The 14,989-nt window shown below is 38.6% G+C and overlaps 1 protein-coding gene across 1 annotated transcript in view; it reads right to left on the bottom strand.

Moving 5' to 3' along the window:
* Nucleotides 1-4,447: 4,447 nt before the first annotated feature.
* Nucleotides 4,448-14,989, bottom strand: part of LRRC1 (leucine rich repeat containing 1) — a 65,189-nt gene continuing 54,647 nt past the window's right edge. Inside the window, exons 11-14 of the mRNA XM_071548482.1 lie at nt 11,444-11,559; nt 9,647-9,819; nt 7,982-8,118; nt 4,448-5,664 (exon numbers count right to left, since the gene is read on the bottom strand). Coding sequence (XP_071404583.1) covers nt 5,506-5,664; nt 7,982-8,118; nt 9,647-9,819; nt 11,444-11,559 — 585 coding nt within the window. The 3' untranslated portion in view covers nt 4,448-5,505. The remainder of the gene's footprint in view (nt 5,665-7,981; nt 8,119-9,646; nt 9,820-11,443; nt 11,560-14,989) is intronic.

Here is a 14,989-nt window from a genome sequence, read left to right as displayed (position 1 = left end):
ACTGAAACAAAGGCGTCCTTGAATATGCTTTCACTGTAGGAGAGGCATCAAAGCCTCCTGAACAGATTATGGAAGCAAGTTTTATACAGCCAAACCTGGCTAGCAGTAAATATGTGACTTAATGTCAAACTTAGATGTTCAAGTACTGACTAGCCAGATAAGATTTTTTTAATTTCCTGAAGACACCATTAAAAAAAATTGCTGTAAGTTATCCTAAAAACATCCACTAAGCAAGTGCTATTCAGACTTGCTGTTTTCTTCCCTTTTGAATTAAAAGAAAAAATCAGTAATATTCAAACATTCTGTTTGCTAGTTTAGATTTTGTTTTGGTTTTCAGTAGCTTAATGGAAGTCCATGATGTCATCAATCAAAAGAAACTCTCTCACATTTATAATCATGAAGTGCCCTGTTCAATCTTCCACAAATATGGGACAGTTCTATCCCCTATGAGCTATTTCAAAACGATTTAAGTAGCCCATTTATTTTAGGTTTGAGTAAAACTGGTAAGTTACTGGGACTGATTATAGTACCAGATTGCTTACACCAGGAGCACATTCCCATAACCTGCCCAAGTTTGCTTCAAAAGAAGATAGTTTTAGTCCAACACCAAACTAACTTAACTCTTCAAAGTCTTGTCTCTGCATTATACTGGGGATGCTTACTGAAATCCAAGCTGCTGATTCTTTGGTGGTATTCGGAAGCTGTGTGCTTTCTGTGGATTTTGAGGAAAGTTACCACAGTCACTATTTGTTGCTAACATTTTGAGTTTGGCTGTTACCATGTCTCCAGAGATTTCAGTCAAGCCAACATTCTCCAGCAACAGATAAGCACATTAGAGAAAGAGTGTCAAAGGTTACTGGACATCCGGTGTCCCCTTCCTAGTATTAATGCGAAGGCAGATTTGCTAAAACCCTTCTCTGAAACATCACTGAGGAGCCACAAAGTTCTTCCCATGGACAATACTGATACTGTACTTTTCCGAGAGGGCTTCTCCTGTATAAAGCTATTTCTTAAGATCTCAGTGTTAATAGATTAACATCATCTGTGTTAAGAGGCACAACATCCTAAACAAATGACAAATTCAAAAACAGAACCCTTGCTCCTGCAGTTAGTACACAGTCCAGCTACACTCATTGTGATCCTTCCTCAAAGCCCTCTGCTCTGGCAGAACCCATGACTGACCAGCCTGTTGCCACAAGAACCATGCAAGTGGCAATGAAAGAAATAGTGTCTCACCCACTAGTAAAGGAGACAAGACAGCTCCTGCAAAGCAGCTCATAGGACTGTCCTCAAACCAAGCAAGTGCTCTTCCACTCTGGGGGGGAAGGAGAGGGGGTGGGGAACAAAAACCCCACTCCAAAACAAAAAAACACCCACAAAAAAACCAACAAAAACAAACAAACAAAAACCAAAACAAAACCAAACAATAAAAAACCCCACATTTTGCATTCAGTTGGTGGAATACTGATTATATTCCTTACTTTAGAATGACAGAGCAAGGCACTGGCCCTCTGAAAATTTCACAATTGCTTCAGGAGGAAAGGAACACTCAAAAAAAATTACTGATAGCCAAGACCAGTCAGCTTTTGTCTTATTCTCTGATAGCAACCCAAGCACAGAAACAGAATTGTGTGTTTGACGGAATCTGAAGATGGGAAACACGTGTAGCAAGTCCATTGAAAAACTGAAGTAATTTTATTTTCTGGAGGCAAGGCAAAGAATGTCAGTGAATTCTCCATTAACAATGTCTCGACATTTCTGATAAATACTGTGCTTCTGTCCCACTGGGAGGCAGACATTTACATTTACATGCATAGGATCAACTGATATACTTAAAAAAATACACTTTTAAAAAAATTAAATTCCCAGTGTCACAACTCTCCTTTTAAAAGCTAAAATCCTATGTTGCCAGTAGCTAAACATCAAAAAACTGTTCACCCAGCACTCACAAAGCAGGAGAGCTAGACAAGAAGCAGGCTGAGCAGCACACAAACAACTCACTTGCTGGAAAGGACAGTGATATGCAAGTTTCCAGTATGCACTTTCCTAAGATGTGCCATTTATCAAAAGTCTGGAATGTAAGACAGAAAAATAACCATAACACATAATTTACATGGAAGCTGTTGGAAAAGCCTGAAGCAACACAGGAGGGGATGGAAAAATCCGCTGCTACGCTACAGTCAATTTTAGCACAAGTGCCTTTTTTTTTTCTATTCTTTTAAGGCTATGGAATTGTGACTTTCAATAAAGAGAACTTGCATGTAGTAACTCACAAGTTAATATTAAATCCACTCCACCACTACGGTCAGTTGATTTTCCCTGGTTACCTGTTTATAGTTAATAAAACAGGATGCAAATTTTGTCTTTCTTTGCATGAAACCCACCTCACAAAAGACTTAAAGTGAAGTAGAAAGAGTTCATAAAGAAAAGTCATGCTTTCAAAATCATATTCACCTCTCAGGCTCCTCACAGCATCAGTAAAAAAAAAAAGCCAAACAGAGAGTAGGAAGGGAAGGCTTCCATCAGAACAAACATCGTCAGCTTTTTCTAGCTATAAAACACAGTTAAAACTACCTGGAGGGTTATCAACACTGTTGGGAAGCGCAGTGTACCTAAACCACTTCATAAAATGGCACACAACACATAGACCAGTCAAGAGATCAGAGGGACTTCTGGGGTCTAGGCTGCTGGAGGTGTGATCAGGTGGTACAATATGCAAGTCCCTCTGAACCAGCATTAGGGGGAGAGTCCCTTGTCACTTTGCACAGCAGGTACCAAAGCATCTTTTCAGCCCTGAAAAAACAAATGACACTTCAGCTGTTACTCCACACCACCAGCAGCTGTTGCCATACCTCAAGGACTCACTAACTTGGAAATTACACTTATTGCTACACTCAAACACTCTACACTACATTTTATACACTGCTGAACTACTTGTAGAGCAGAATCTCTAGTTGTCTCACTCAAAAAGCATAAAGAGGACATTAACAAGATACAGTGCTACAGAGTATTAGTGTAGAAGACTGCAAAATACACCTCCTGTTCTAGCTCCTTCCAGATACTGACTGAAAAGACATAATGAAAATCCAGACTTCCATTGTACAGATTCACAAAGTGAAGGCAGATGGTAGTGAAAAGCAAGGAACACCAATGCTCTTTTGGGGATTGTAGCTGGATAGTCTGCTGATGGACTTCAGCTCCTCTAATCTCTCATTAAGCAAGTGTTGGATTCTAGTCTGAGCTCAATTTATTTCCTTTTACAAATGAATGGATGCAAACACCTTCAATAAGCCATTCATACCACCCATCTTTGGCTGAGATGACCACAAGGAGACAATACCAGCCATCCTTAGGTGCAGGAATGTGGAACTGTCCCAGTTGAAGGCAACCAGCCAGGTACACCCATGTACCTGTAGCCAGAGAAACCACAGCAAATATTCCTTCCACTATTACAAAAAAAAAATGAGTGCTGATCAGTCACTTTGTGCCAAAGCAGATGCAGAAAGTAGTGCTTGTGTTCTGGCAGGTTTGTGGGCTGCAGCACAGTCTCCAGAAGCCTACTGGAGTGTATAAAAAGCAGCCACCAAGCAACAAGACACCTATCACAGAGCTCTAACAAGATTTATATCTTGTTGCTGCCTGCAGCAGGAGGGAGTAGGTGCATAGGGGCAGTTAATTATTTTCATCTGGGGGCATGTCAGGCAAGGCCCAAATCCAGGCTTTACATATTTATCTTGCTGATGGAGCAGCCACTAAAAACAAAACAAACCACAGCTTCCAAATGAAAACTTGGCATCACAGAGTCTTGCTGCCTTTGGCTATTTTAGGAACTGTTTTTTAGGAACATTTTCATCTTAAATGGGTTTGTTGAGGTTTACTTGAACTCTGAGTACAGGGTTTCCTACAGTTTTAAATTTTTGTTGTGTCAATTCCATTAAGTACTTTAAAAAGAAAATTCTATCCAGTGTTGGAGTCAGCTGTACCAAAAGCTCATTTTCTTTTTGGTTTTAACAGAGGCTTACCAAGAATATCCAGGAGAACTCTGCCTTGGGAACAATAAAACTGCAGAAAAAGGGGTGTGGTTTGCCATTCATAAAGTGTCGGATCTTTCATTTTGCTCAATATGGGTCCATTACATCATCTCATACTAAGTATGTCAAACTTTTGCTCTGAACTCAAGTCCCTGCACTGAACAAGTTGGCTCATGGCACACACAGAACCCAGAGACACCAAAAATATTTATCAGCCTTTTTCAAAACTGTTATTTCCCAAATTCAACTCAGTTAATACTTACCTTTATAAACAAACCAGAACCCACAGATTTAATAAGACCTTGAAATCAGCACTGGACCTCTGGAAGTGCAACACAGTAACAATAATAGTAGATTCCAGTATTAATTAATAGATACTTTAATTGCTGTTTTAATGATACAATAAATCTACCAAAGCTTTTAAAGATTTTTTTATTATGGTTTTATATATTTTTCTAAAACCACCAAAGCAGTTTAAAGAATCATGCTTTCTTGCGTAATACATAAAACTAGTTTCATACTGTGCTTCTGAAAGTCTATCGTGCTGTTTTTCAAGTTATTTTACAGATGGCACATTAAAAAAAAAACAATGGAAGCATGAATTTCTAGTGACTGCAATGCAACACATCATCCAAACCAAGATGTTTCATTACAACTAAGTTAAAGTGTGAGTGCATTATGTAATAAACAATAGCAGTTTGGTCATTTAAATCTTAATTCCGTTTACAACAAAACTAACATTTGTGCTTCACAACCTAAGATCCCATAATATAAACATATGTTCTCTGCTGTAAAACTCCCAAAAACTTACTGTGTGAAAAGAAAAACACATCTAAAGCTGGACACCAAATCTATTCACTTTCCTCAAGAATTGCTGTATTTAAGACTAATATAACATACAAGACACAATAAGGCACAATGGGTGGTACAAACAAATGAATACAGTTGTCCATGAAACTTATTCTCTTCCACAAATAGTAAAATATGTACCGCTCAAGATAAATTTTCTCTTAAAAATGAAATACATCATCTTGCTATGAAAGTCCTATACAAAAATTTAAAATTTACACCATCTGAGCTGCCAAAAAATAAAAAAGTGTATCAATTTCCCACAAAACTATATTTCTCACCAGCACATCCAGCCACTGGGAAGAAGATATCCCAGCACTCTGGAAAAGAAAAGCATTATTTCCCCTGTGTTTAAGACAAAAATATTTTATTTTGCATAAAGTAGTGTATTAAACTTTAAAAAGCCTAGGACTACTAAAATTACAATATTGATTTGGAAATTATTGGTTCACTGCCTGGATGAAATAAGGCACTTTCTTCCAGTGGGCTGCACTTCTCACGTGTATGGAGATGATGAATCAGGTTCTGGTTAAAAACAAAAAGGGGCTCAGTGAGATCCCAGAAGACGACAGGAACATTTCAACAGCAGGGGAAGACACAGGAGGTAAAACCTGGAGATGAAACTCTACACAGAAGTGGTCACTCTGTCAATGGCATTATTGACCTCGTTTTTGTTTGAATCCAGTCCTTTAGCAGCATTCATATCATTCCGTAAATTCTCCACTGTCTTTTTCATATTCTTTAATTCTCCAGGGTGTGGAGTGGCTCGCCTTAGAAGTGTTCTCTAAAAATAAACAGTGCAATGAGTGGTTTTGCCTTTGTCTCTCTACAAAAACAACATACACTTTCAAGGCTTCAGCATTCACATACCAACTATTAGTATCATTTATTTTTTCTTTTTTATGCACCCTTTTCCTTTTCAAACTACAATGCTCTGTGCTGAACGTGACTTTCATAGTTGCCTGTTTATGAAGACAGTGAAAGAGGTTTTAAGAACTGTCTAGGAGTAAATTTTTCCTCTTTTGGCCTGCTGATCTGAAAGCCACTCAAGTGAAGTAAAATTACAGGTTATGGAGTGAAGATTCTTTCATAAAAATAGCTGGGGATTTTTTCCCCAAAAACCAGGCAAGTGATTAAAGATCACATTTCAAACAGAAAACATTCATCTGATTTTGAAAGAATCCCACAAAAGCTCTTTACAGTGTCAAATACATATTTGTGTGAAGCTTAGTATATCTTCAAGCCCCAGCACAGAGTTTGGTTCTTTTGTTAACTGAGAACAAGTATCTTGAGAGGAAGAAGAGGGAGTATTTCCTCTCTGGACACAAGAATGCCTAACATCATTGTGCTGAAACCTTTACAAAGGAAAACAAAATTTACAAAAACTCCAGTTAGCACCCAGGTTGGAGACCAGCAGAACACCACAAATACAATATACGTATAATACACGTATACATGCAATTACTTTTTAGTGGCATACATGTAAAACTGTGCAGATTACAGCTGATCTGATGCCCTATAAATGGGTGCTTTGGTCAAGACTGCTTTGGAAATCTGCCCCTCCTTCTCCCTAGTAAGATCATAAACTTCTTTTTCCCCCAACAACGCTCTTGCCTCAAATCAAACATAATATCGTGACTGAAAGCAGTTACCTTTAACACTCAAGATGTCACTACTGTATGGACATTCTCAGGTTGGCACAGTTGTTAAGCAGCATCACTCTGAACTCAATTATCAGTCAGTCTGAACCTTGCTTGTTACGAGACATCTAGTTTCTGCTGCTTTGGAGTAAGTGACTACCTCACTTGATCATTTATCTATTAACTATAAGTTTTTATAGTCACTTTTTAAACAAACAATCCAGACAGTGCCCTGAAGTATCTCAAGCTGAGATGTAGTGAGGACCACCAGTGACTTTTTAGAGCATCAGAGAAGCATGCTGAAAATGTGACTGAAGCAGTCTTAAACTCTACAAAGAGTTTTAATTGTTAAGAAAAGTTAGTAAAACTACAGATCATGTTGCATTTTGATCTTCAGGACATGCAGAGCCCAACTTAATGGAGAGGTCTTATAAGTACAGTGACAGATGTTCCCACATCCTTTGTTTAAGTGGGAAACTAATGAGCAACATTCCTGCTATTTCTGGACACTATGGTTGTTTGATGGCAAATGGAGAAAAAGAAAGGAAAGGGAGGAAAGGGAGGAAAGGGAGGAAAGGGAGGAAAGGGAGGAAAGGGAGGAAAGGGAGGAAAGGGAGGAAAGGGAGGAAAGGGAGGAAAGGGAGGAAAGGGAGGAAAGGGAGGAAAGGGAGGAAAGGGAGGAAAGGGAGGAAAGGGAGGAAAGGGAGGAAAGGGAGGAAAGGGAGGAAAGGGAGGAAAGGGAGGAAAGGGAGGAAAGGGAGGAAAGGGAGGAAAGGGAGGAAAGGGAGGAAAGGGAGGAAAGGGAGGAAAGGGAGGAAAGGGAGGAAAGGGAGGAAAGGGAGGAAAGGGAGGAAAGGGAGGAAAGGAAAGAAAGAAAGAAAGAAAGAAAGAAAGAAAGAAAGAAAGAAAGAAAGAAAGAAAGAAAGAAAGAAAGAAAGAAAGAAAGAAAGAAAGAAAGAAAGAAAGAAAGAAAGAAAGAAAGAAAGAAAGAAAGAAAGAAAGAAAGAAAGAAAGAAAGAAAGAAAGAAAGAAAGAAAGAAAGAAAGAAAGAAAGAAAGAAAGAAACTGAAAATAGAAATTAGAGAGACAAACAATGGCAAACTTCATGGAGACACATGCCAGAGTGCTGGTAAACCCTAAATACTTTCAGGCAGTAAAGGTTCAAAGATGCAGAGAAAGATCCTATCTTCCTTCTGAAAAGAAAACATGCTGAGCAGACAGAGCAAAACAAAGCAAAACAAAGACTGTCCTGCATCAGAATAGGAAAGTTATATTCAAAGCAGAAAAAAAAAGGCTTCTAAAGTCAATAGTTTCAGCAGTCAACATGAATTTCTGCAACAAATATACACACAAGACATGCAATCACAGCTAAAATATTTACAGCAAGGATGCTCAGATATTTTTATACTTTTGCATTAAAGTCACAGTGTCTGCAGGTATCCAAAGGTTTGGAAAACATACCATTTCATTATCCTCTTCATCTTTTTCATCTTCTAAGAAGCGAATTGCGCTGACTCGATTCACCGCCCGCTCATTCCATGTTTCATCTGACATTTCATTTACCAAACTCTCCAATGCACCACATCGTGGTAGGTTATCTATTAGAATAGGAAGAATGCAACTCAGGATTCAGAGCAACTTGCATGTGAATCCACACACTCAACATACTATGTTTTTAATAACTGCAATAACCAAGTAATCATTCATCCAAGATTTACAGGTGGCTATTTCTACTTTTTGTGGCAGAAAGTAGAACTTGCACTAACTTTCTGCTATTGAGTACACACACTAAACAGTTCCTGTATAAATGCGATGTTTCTGTACTTAGACTGTTTCAGATTTTAGAGTGTTGATTATATACTTTAATACATTTGCCACTATACATGTTTTTCTTCTGGATCATGGCTGCCACCTGACATCAGCCAGTTCCCTAAATGGCATTCCATAACACAGGATCATTGCTTTTACTGAACTCATCCTTTTAATATTGCTAAGCATACATACCCAGCAATCTTAATTCCAAGCTCCCTACACTTGAACCTGTGAGATTCACCTGGAGAGGAGGAAATCTAATTTCCAGTCGTATGGCCTTTCGAGAAAGTTGGTCCATCTCAGTTCCTCTTCTTGAAATAGCTTAACTTTGTCTAAATCTAAAGGGGTTGATTAATTTACTTATTTTAATTCTTAATGGAATTTGTACTCTTGAAATTCAGAAGCCGATATAAAACAGACATTTCTACATTCCTACTGCTTTAATGGTTTCTATTTGCTCCAGCCACACAGGACTGAAACACTGGAATTAAGTCTGGGTACCTACAATACAGATACCTACAGCTGAACTTTTCTCCTCCGGCCCCCTTTGTACACAGTGGAGAAGAATTCACATGATTTTCTTTTAAAGTCCATTCTTCCCTGAGATAAATTACTCTCCAGTGATTACAGCAGCACTTTAAATATTAACTCAGATGAGTCCCCTTCAGTGTTCACACACAGCTTTAAAACTTGAGGGGATAAAACATTCAGAAGTTACTGGAGCAGCAACTTGGCCAACACTGAAAAAGTTTATGGTTCCACCTGACCCAGAAGCAAGTTTCAACACAGAAGGTAAATGCAACTTATACTGGAATTCTACACTTGTTAATGAATGTAATAACGTTATTCTACAGCATCTTTGCTTGGAAGAAAATTACCTTGCTAAAAAGCAAAATGTCTACTGCTTACAACTAGCTATGTAATTTATTTTTCTGTAAAAAAAAAGCAGTTAGAAAGCCACTAATTTTCAAAACATATATATGTATTTAGGATGTATAAACAATGTACACAAACATGGGCACCACTACTTGGCCCACTGGCAAGCCTCAGAATAATTATATGAGTAAGTCTTTTTCTTCCAGGTATTTTATTTATTGTAGCTGCTGTCATTGTACTTTCAGTTAACACTTACTGGCAAGTTTTCAAGTCTTCTGAAGATTGATTAGAGAAAAAAAAGATTTAATAGTGAAAATTCAACCTGAACTTTGCTACTTTGCTCATTAGAGCTTATGTTTGTTTTACAAACCTTTATGGAAGAGACAACACAGTAAACAAACAGCTATACATAATCAAAAGCTGACTCTAGGCACTCACCTTGGCAACCAGGCTCAGAAGGCATTTGAGGAAGTAATACACATGTTAAAATCTTTTCTCCTGTTTCAGGGTCTGTGTCAGTCTGAAATGTCAGTAGAGGCTGGGACTGGTTATCAGACAACCACAAAGCCTTCAGCTTTAGGGTAGTCAGTGAGAGAGGAAGATACGTCAGCCTATCAAAAAAGAAAAGTAAAAAAGTCAGGGCAATCTCTAGGTGACTTAATAGATGATCATGAAGTTAACTCCTAAATATATGTATCACTGAGTCGGAATAAATAGGATTGAAATTAGTGACTCTAATAGAAGGCACTGCAGTAGTCATCAATTCCAACTACTTCATTCTTAGCAAAAAAATCCGCACCTTAACTTCATACCATAATCCTCTGTAGCTGTGAGTAACAGGTAGAAGTATGATGAGCTTTCTCTACTGCAGCAAAATGCCCTGGAACACAGACAGCTGCTCCTGCTCACGATCCTTACACACAAACAATTGTCAGAACAGTAATATCTAAGTGCCTGTGAGATAATTACACTGCATAGGTGAAACACCATTTGCTTCTCCTCCTTTTTTTTTTTCCATTTAACTCCCTAGTAAGAAACTAACCAATTTGCTGATTTATGCTTTCAGCCACTCATTTTTGCATGTTGATGTCTGGAGCACACTAAGATTCATGGGAAGCTACAAGGTCAAAGTGTGTTGTAGTTTGGGATTATTATGTAAATTCTCTCCCCTGCCACTTAACTGCCCAGGCCAGCGGTTAACAAAAGAAGCAGTTAACTGTTGATCGCTTGGGTGGGGGCAGGTTTGTCTCTTTTGGTTTTTTTTTTTTTGGATATTCTGCCCAGTCTTGGCTCGGAACGCGGGAGTGGGGGCTCCAAGGAGGCAGGCTGCCCTGCTGGTTACTGCTGGGGCTTTCCTGGCTGTCTCACTGCTGCCTACCCCGGACTACTTTTCGTGCCGCGCTGCTGCTGCTGCCTGCCTTGGATTTGCTTCTGGTTGCTCTTACCTTTCTGCTTCTTGGACGGGGAACACAGGGGGAAGAGACTGAGTCCATCTGAAAGCTCACTGCTCGTCTGTCTCGCTGGAGAGGGACTGAAACTCACTCTGCAGCCAGCCGGGCTGTGACATGGACACTTAAGTATAACCTTTCCTCCCGGAGGAAAACCTGCTGGGTTTTGTTGTTGTTTTTTTTTTCTTTCTCTTGTGGTGTTGGGGAAGTGGGTTGCACTAGTCTGTTTACATATATATATGTATATATATATATATATATATATATATCAGTTATCCCTCTTGTATTAAAATTCCTTTTCTTAAATTTGATAATGAGTGGTGTGATTATCGTGGAGGAGGCCCCTCCCCTGCTTGTGGGTAAAACATTTTGGTTTTTCTGCCCTCAAACCGAGACAAAGTGTCATTCCTTGTTACTTGCACTGTACCACAAAGATAAGACACTCAATATTAGTTTCATTTGGCATTATGGCTGGTAGTTTCAGCTGAAGCTCCATTAATTGCCTAGATTCTCAGTTTTAAGTCAGAAACACACAAATCCAGAGGGTTTTTTTTTTAAATCTTCTCTTCCTCAGGGTCAAATTAATCCAAAAATCACACTCATGACAACACACAATTTATGCTACTTTTAGCCGATGGGGAAGACTACTTTCACAATTTCAACAGTAACACTAACATAAATGTCATAACGGGTTTTTATCACTTCATTCTTAGACTTAATAGCTTTTGCTATCAGAAAGAATTGAGTAAACACAGCAAAAGAATGTGAAAAAACAAAAATCTCTTGCCTGTTTCCAGCAACATCCAGGACATGAAGTTCAGTGGCTTGTGAAATTTCAGAGGGAATTCGAGATAATCTGTTGTCACGTATAGAAAATACATTAAGACTGCAGCAGCCCCCAACCTATATTAGAGAGGAGGGAAAAAAAAGTCTGGTTTTGTTGCCGTACGACAGTGTAACAAAGGCATGCACTACGGGTCACATAGTATGTCACAGTGCATTCAAGTTACAATGCCTGCTAGACACTTTAGCCAGAGGTACAGACTGCAAACAAGCGCTAGCTAAGAAGAAGTCTGACCTTAAGCAAATCTGTTGGAGCAGTCCCTTGAACATCTGTATCTCTCTATCTTTACAAATAGGTTGCATTCTACCTACCTTTCAGAGACTTCCATATCAGGAAGAAAGCAGTAATTACACAGAGACAACACTCGCAAAAAAACTACCCTCAACTTTTTCTAGCTCCGTGTTTTACACATGAATTCTTTCTTTCCTCATGGTAACTTTAGATACAAACAAGTGCAATGGGGCTTAAGGCAAGGCAAAATGTTAAACTCCCAACATTTATTGAGTCCACCAAAAGTTCACAAGAAATAGAAGACTTCGAGCAAGATCTTTGATGCCCTGATTCATTAAAAGCATCAAATTTCCTAACGATTCCCATGTGAACTGGCCTTCTTTAGTCTATTTTAATTTAATATCCTCTGTTTCTACCCATGTATCCAAATGTTAGTGTTTGCATTCTTAAGCTAGTCTTTCGGGTGCAAAATGTAACATTTTCCAGTTTTACCCTTAAAATATCTGTATTTTCCACCAAAAGTAGATGTTTTCAGAAAAATAAGCCCTCCACATCGGATTAAAAAAAAGTGCATTCCAGCTTTACGTTCCAGAAGGAGCTACTCCTTCAGCGATATTACTAGCTGTAGCAACTCAAAAGTTGCTTCAAGTAACTTTGTTCCAACTCAGAAAGGAAACCTACCTTTGTTTGCTTATCATACAGTTTTCAAAAAGTACCACTGTTTGTTTGCCTGTTCCAAAACTCACCATAAAGGGGTGGGGACAGGGTGGGGAGATACTCCTTCTCTTACTCCAAGTATTAGAGGCAAAATATCCCAATAGCTTTGGAACCTCTAAAGTTAAGAGGACTTACAGTCTATCTACAGACACCAAACATAGTGGAAGAACTTAGTTCAAAAATTAGAGGACTTCTATAGCCACACACATCTAAGCAGTTCCTCCTTTCAAAATATAGCCAGCATGTTGCTACACAGTGGTCATGAGTCCCCAAATCTGAGCCAAAATTATTCATGTGTTCTTGTTAACTGTCATTTGTGTCCTTGCAAAACTCACAATTCAGTCCAAACCCAAATTTGAGATTACATATAAATACCACAAAAGATTTTTAACTAATCAAAGTAAAAATATTGTTGACTTAACCTACACTATATACCAAGGAAAAAGTTATTTTTAAAAGGATGCAACTCTGACTTACAAAATAAAGCAAATGGAGCATTTATACCCCACTAGCCTTCCTTTGTATCATAAATGCTTCTTAATGGAAGAAAGCAGCAATCAGCTGCTCAAGGCTTCTGATTCACAAGCTATTTACAGCAAAAAGTTACAACACAAGATTTCCTTGACAAAACAAAATCTGAAATGTTTCCCTTAAATCACTGCAGTCTTAAAGAATGCAGCTATTTCACAAAATTATCAACTTTCCTGGCCCTGTGTGTACACCAGAAGCACCAACCTTGTTACCCATTTTAGCCTGTGAATCAAAGCCCTTAGAAACCAGCACTCAAATACTAAGCTAACATTTCTCAGTGCAAGAATTTGCTACTTACTTTAAAGAGTGTAGAGCCTTAAATAACATGCCTTCACATGTTCACAGAATACAGTGCCATTTAAAAAAATTTATATATACACACTAAGTGTCTAATTGGTGTTTCTAACATGAGGGGCTGTGAAAAGCAAGAAATACAATTAGTGAATGTCAATGAACTGGCAAGTGATGTCCTAAGTGTTTGCTTTTCATGAATGAAGTTTACATTTTTCAGTCTTGGAGCATGGAGATCCAAACAGTTTAGCCAAACAAACAAAGTAAAGCCATGCAGTCCTAATGAGACCAAAACTTCTGTATTTTTGACAATGGAAAAATGGAGCAGTGGAATCACACGGTCTGAGTCATCATGCATTTAAAGCAGTTTAATGAAAGGTAACAGTAGAACCGTGGACTGAATAATACTTACAAGGTTATCAATTTACCTGACCCATTATTTTCCAAGCGGCTAACAATTAAGAAAATACAAGAGATGTTCAATTTATTTTTTTTTATCCATACTGGACAAGAGCATGCCAACAAATTGAGTAGAACATACATTCTTCTACTGCCAAATAGGGTTACAACTCCTAAATTATTATTATTACTATTAAGTTAGTTTAACTTTGCTGTATCCATCAACAGGCAGTTGTTCAAAGGTTTTGCTTCATTCAAAGGTAGTGAAGACCTTTGATTTTACCAGGGCAGTGGGTTAGATAAGAGACACTGAATTTCTTTTATGAAACTGTTTTTAGAAAAGGCAGACAGCATCTAACGAGCAACATCAGGTGAAATACCACAGAGGAAAAAAAAGACAAGCTGACAGTTAAAAATTATCTACACTCTCCATAATTTCAAACAAAGATGGCACCCACTCAGCAGTACGGAAAGACACCAGGTCCAATGTTTGAAAACCTAAACATGAAATGGTACCACTGAGGCAAAGTGCACACACTACATGGCATGCTGCAAGGAAAACACTGCTGTGAGCGCCATGATGTAAGTAATACGGTACCAGAACATTGCTGGTTTGGCTGAGAGTCATTAACTGGAAGAGCCATGCTTTCGACTGGTCTGATCACATGCTTACAACAAACTTTGCCAAACCACCACATATGCACCGAGTACACATTGAGGCCACAAGCCCATGTAACAGTTAAGCACACAGTTCATTTTGAGCACAGACTTCAATTAATGGGGACAAGCATGTGCTTAGCTAGGCACATGAGTAACTGTTCCACAGACTGGACGCTTAAAGAAGTCCTCACGTTCTTCTATAGTGAGCAAAACATCAGGAAAAGATCTCAAATGAGTTGTGCCTATCTAAATCATACTCCTGAGACTTATTTCACTTTAGCAACTTTAAGGGTTATTTCCTTGTCACATGACACCAACTCCAAAGAACAGTAAGCCGAGATAAAACCCAAAACCAAAAAAGCAAAACCTACACATCAGTCAGGGATAAAATGGTTATTCCTATGAAGTGCTAATTTTAAGATCACTGATACTATGAAGTCAGAAAAAACCTGCATTTTTGCATTCAGATGGACTTGCTTGAGAGGATAAGCATCAGTAGGACCCCTCTGGGTTTCACACAAAACTCTAACCCGATGAACGACCTTTTTGCTCTTTTCTTCTGTCTCAGTCTGGGGCTCATCTTTGTAACAGTTTCCTTGTTCTGGAGAAGAAGCAAAGCTTGGACATACATAGACAGCATGTCAGCTTGGCTGCTAGAAC

This window comes from Pithys albifrons, chromosome 2, assembly GCF_047495875.1.
Source record: "Pithys albifrons albifrons isolate INPA30051 chromosome 2, PitAlb_v1, whole genome shotgun sequence".
Lineage (NCBI taxonomy): Eukaryota > Metazoa > Chordata > Aves > Passeriformes > Thamnophilidae > Pithys > Pithys albifrons.
Note: the sequence above shows the minus strand (reverse complement) of the source record. Positions and strands in the feature narration are given on the sequence as shown.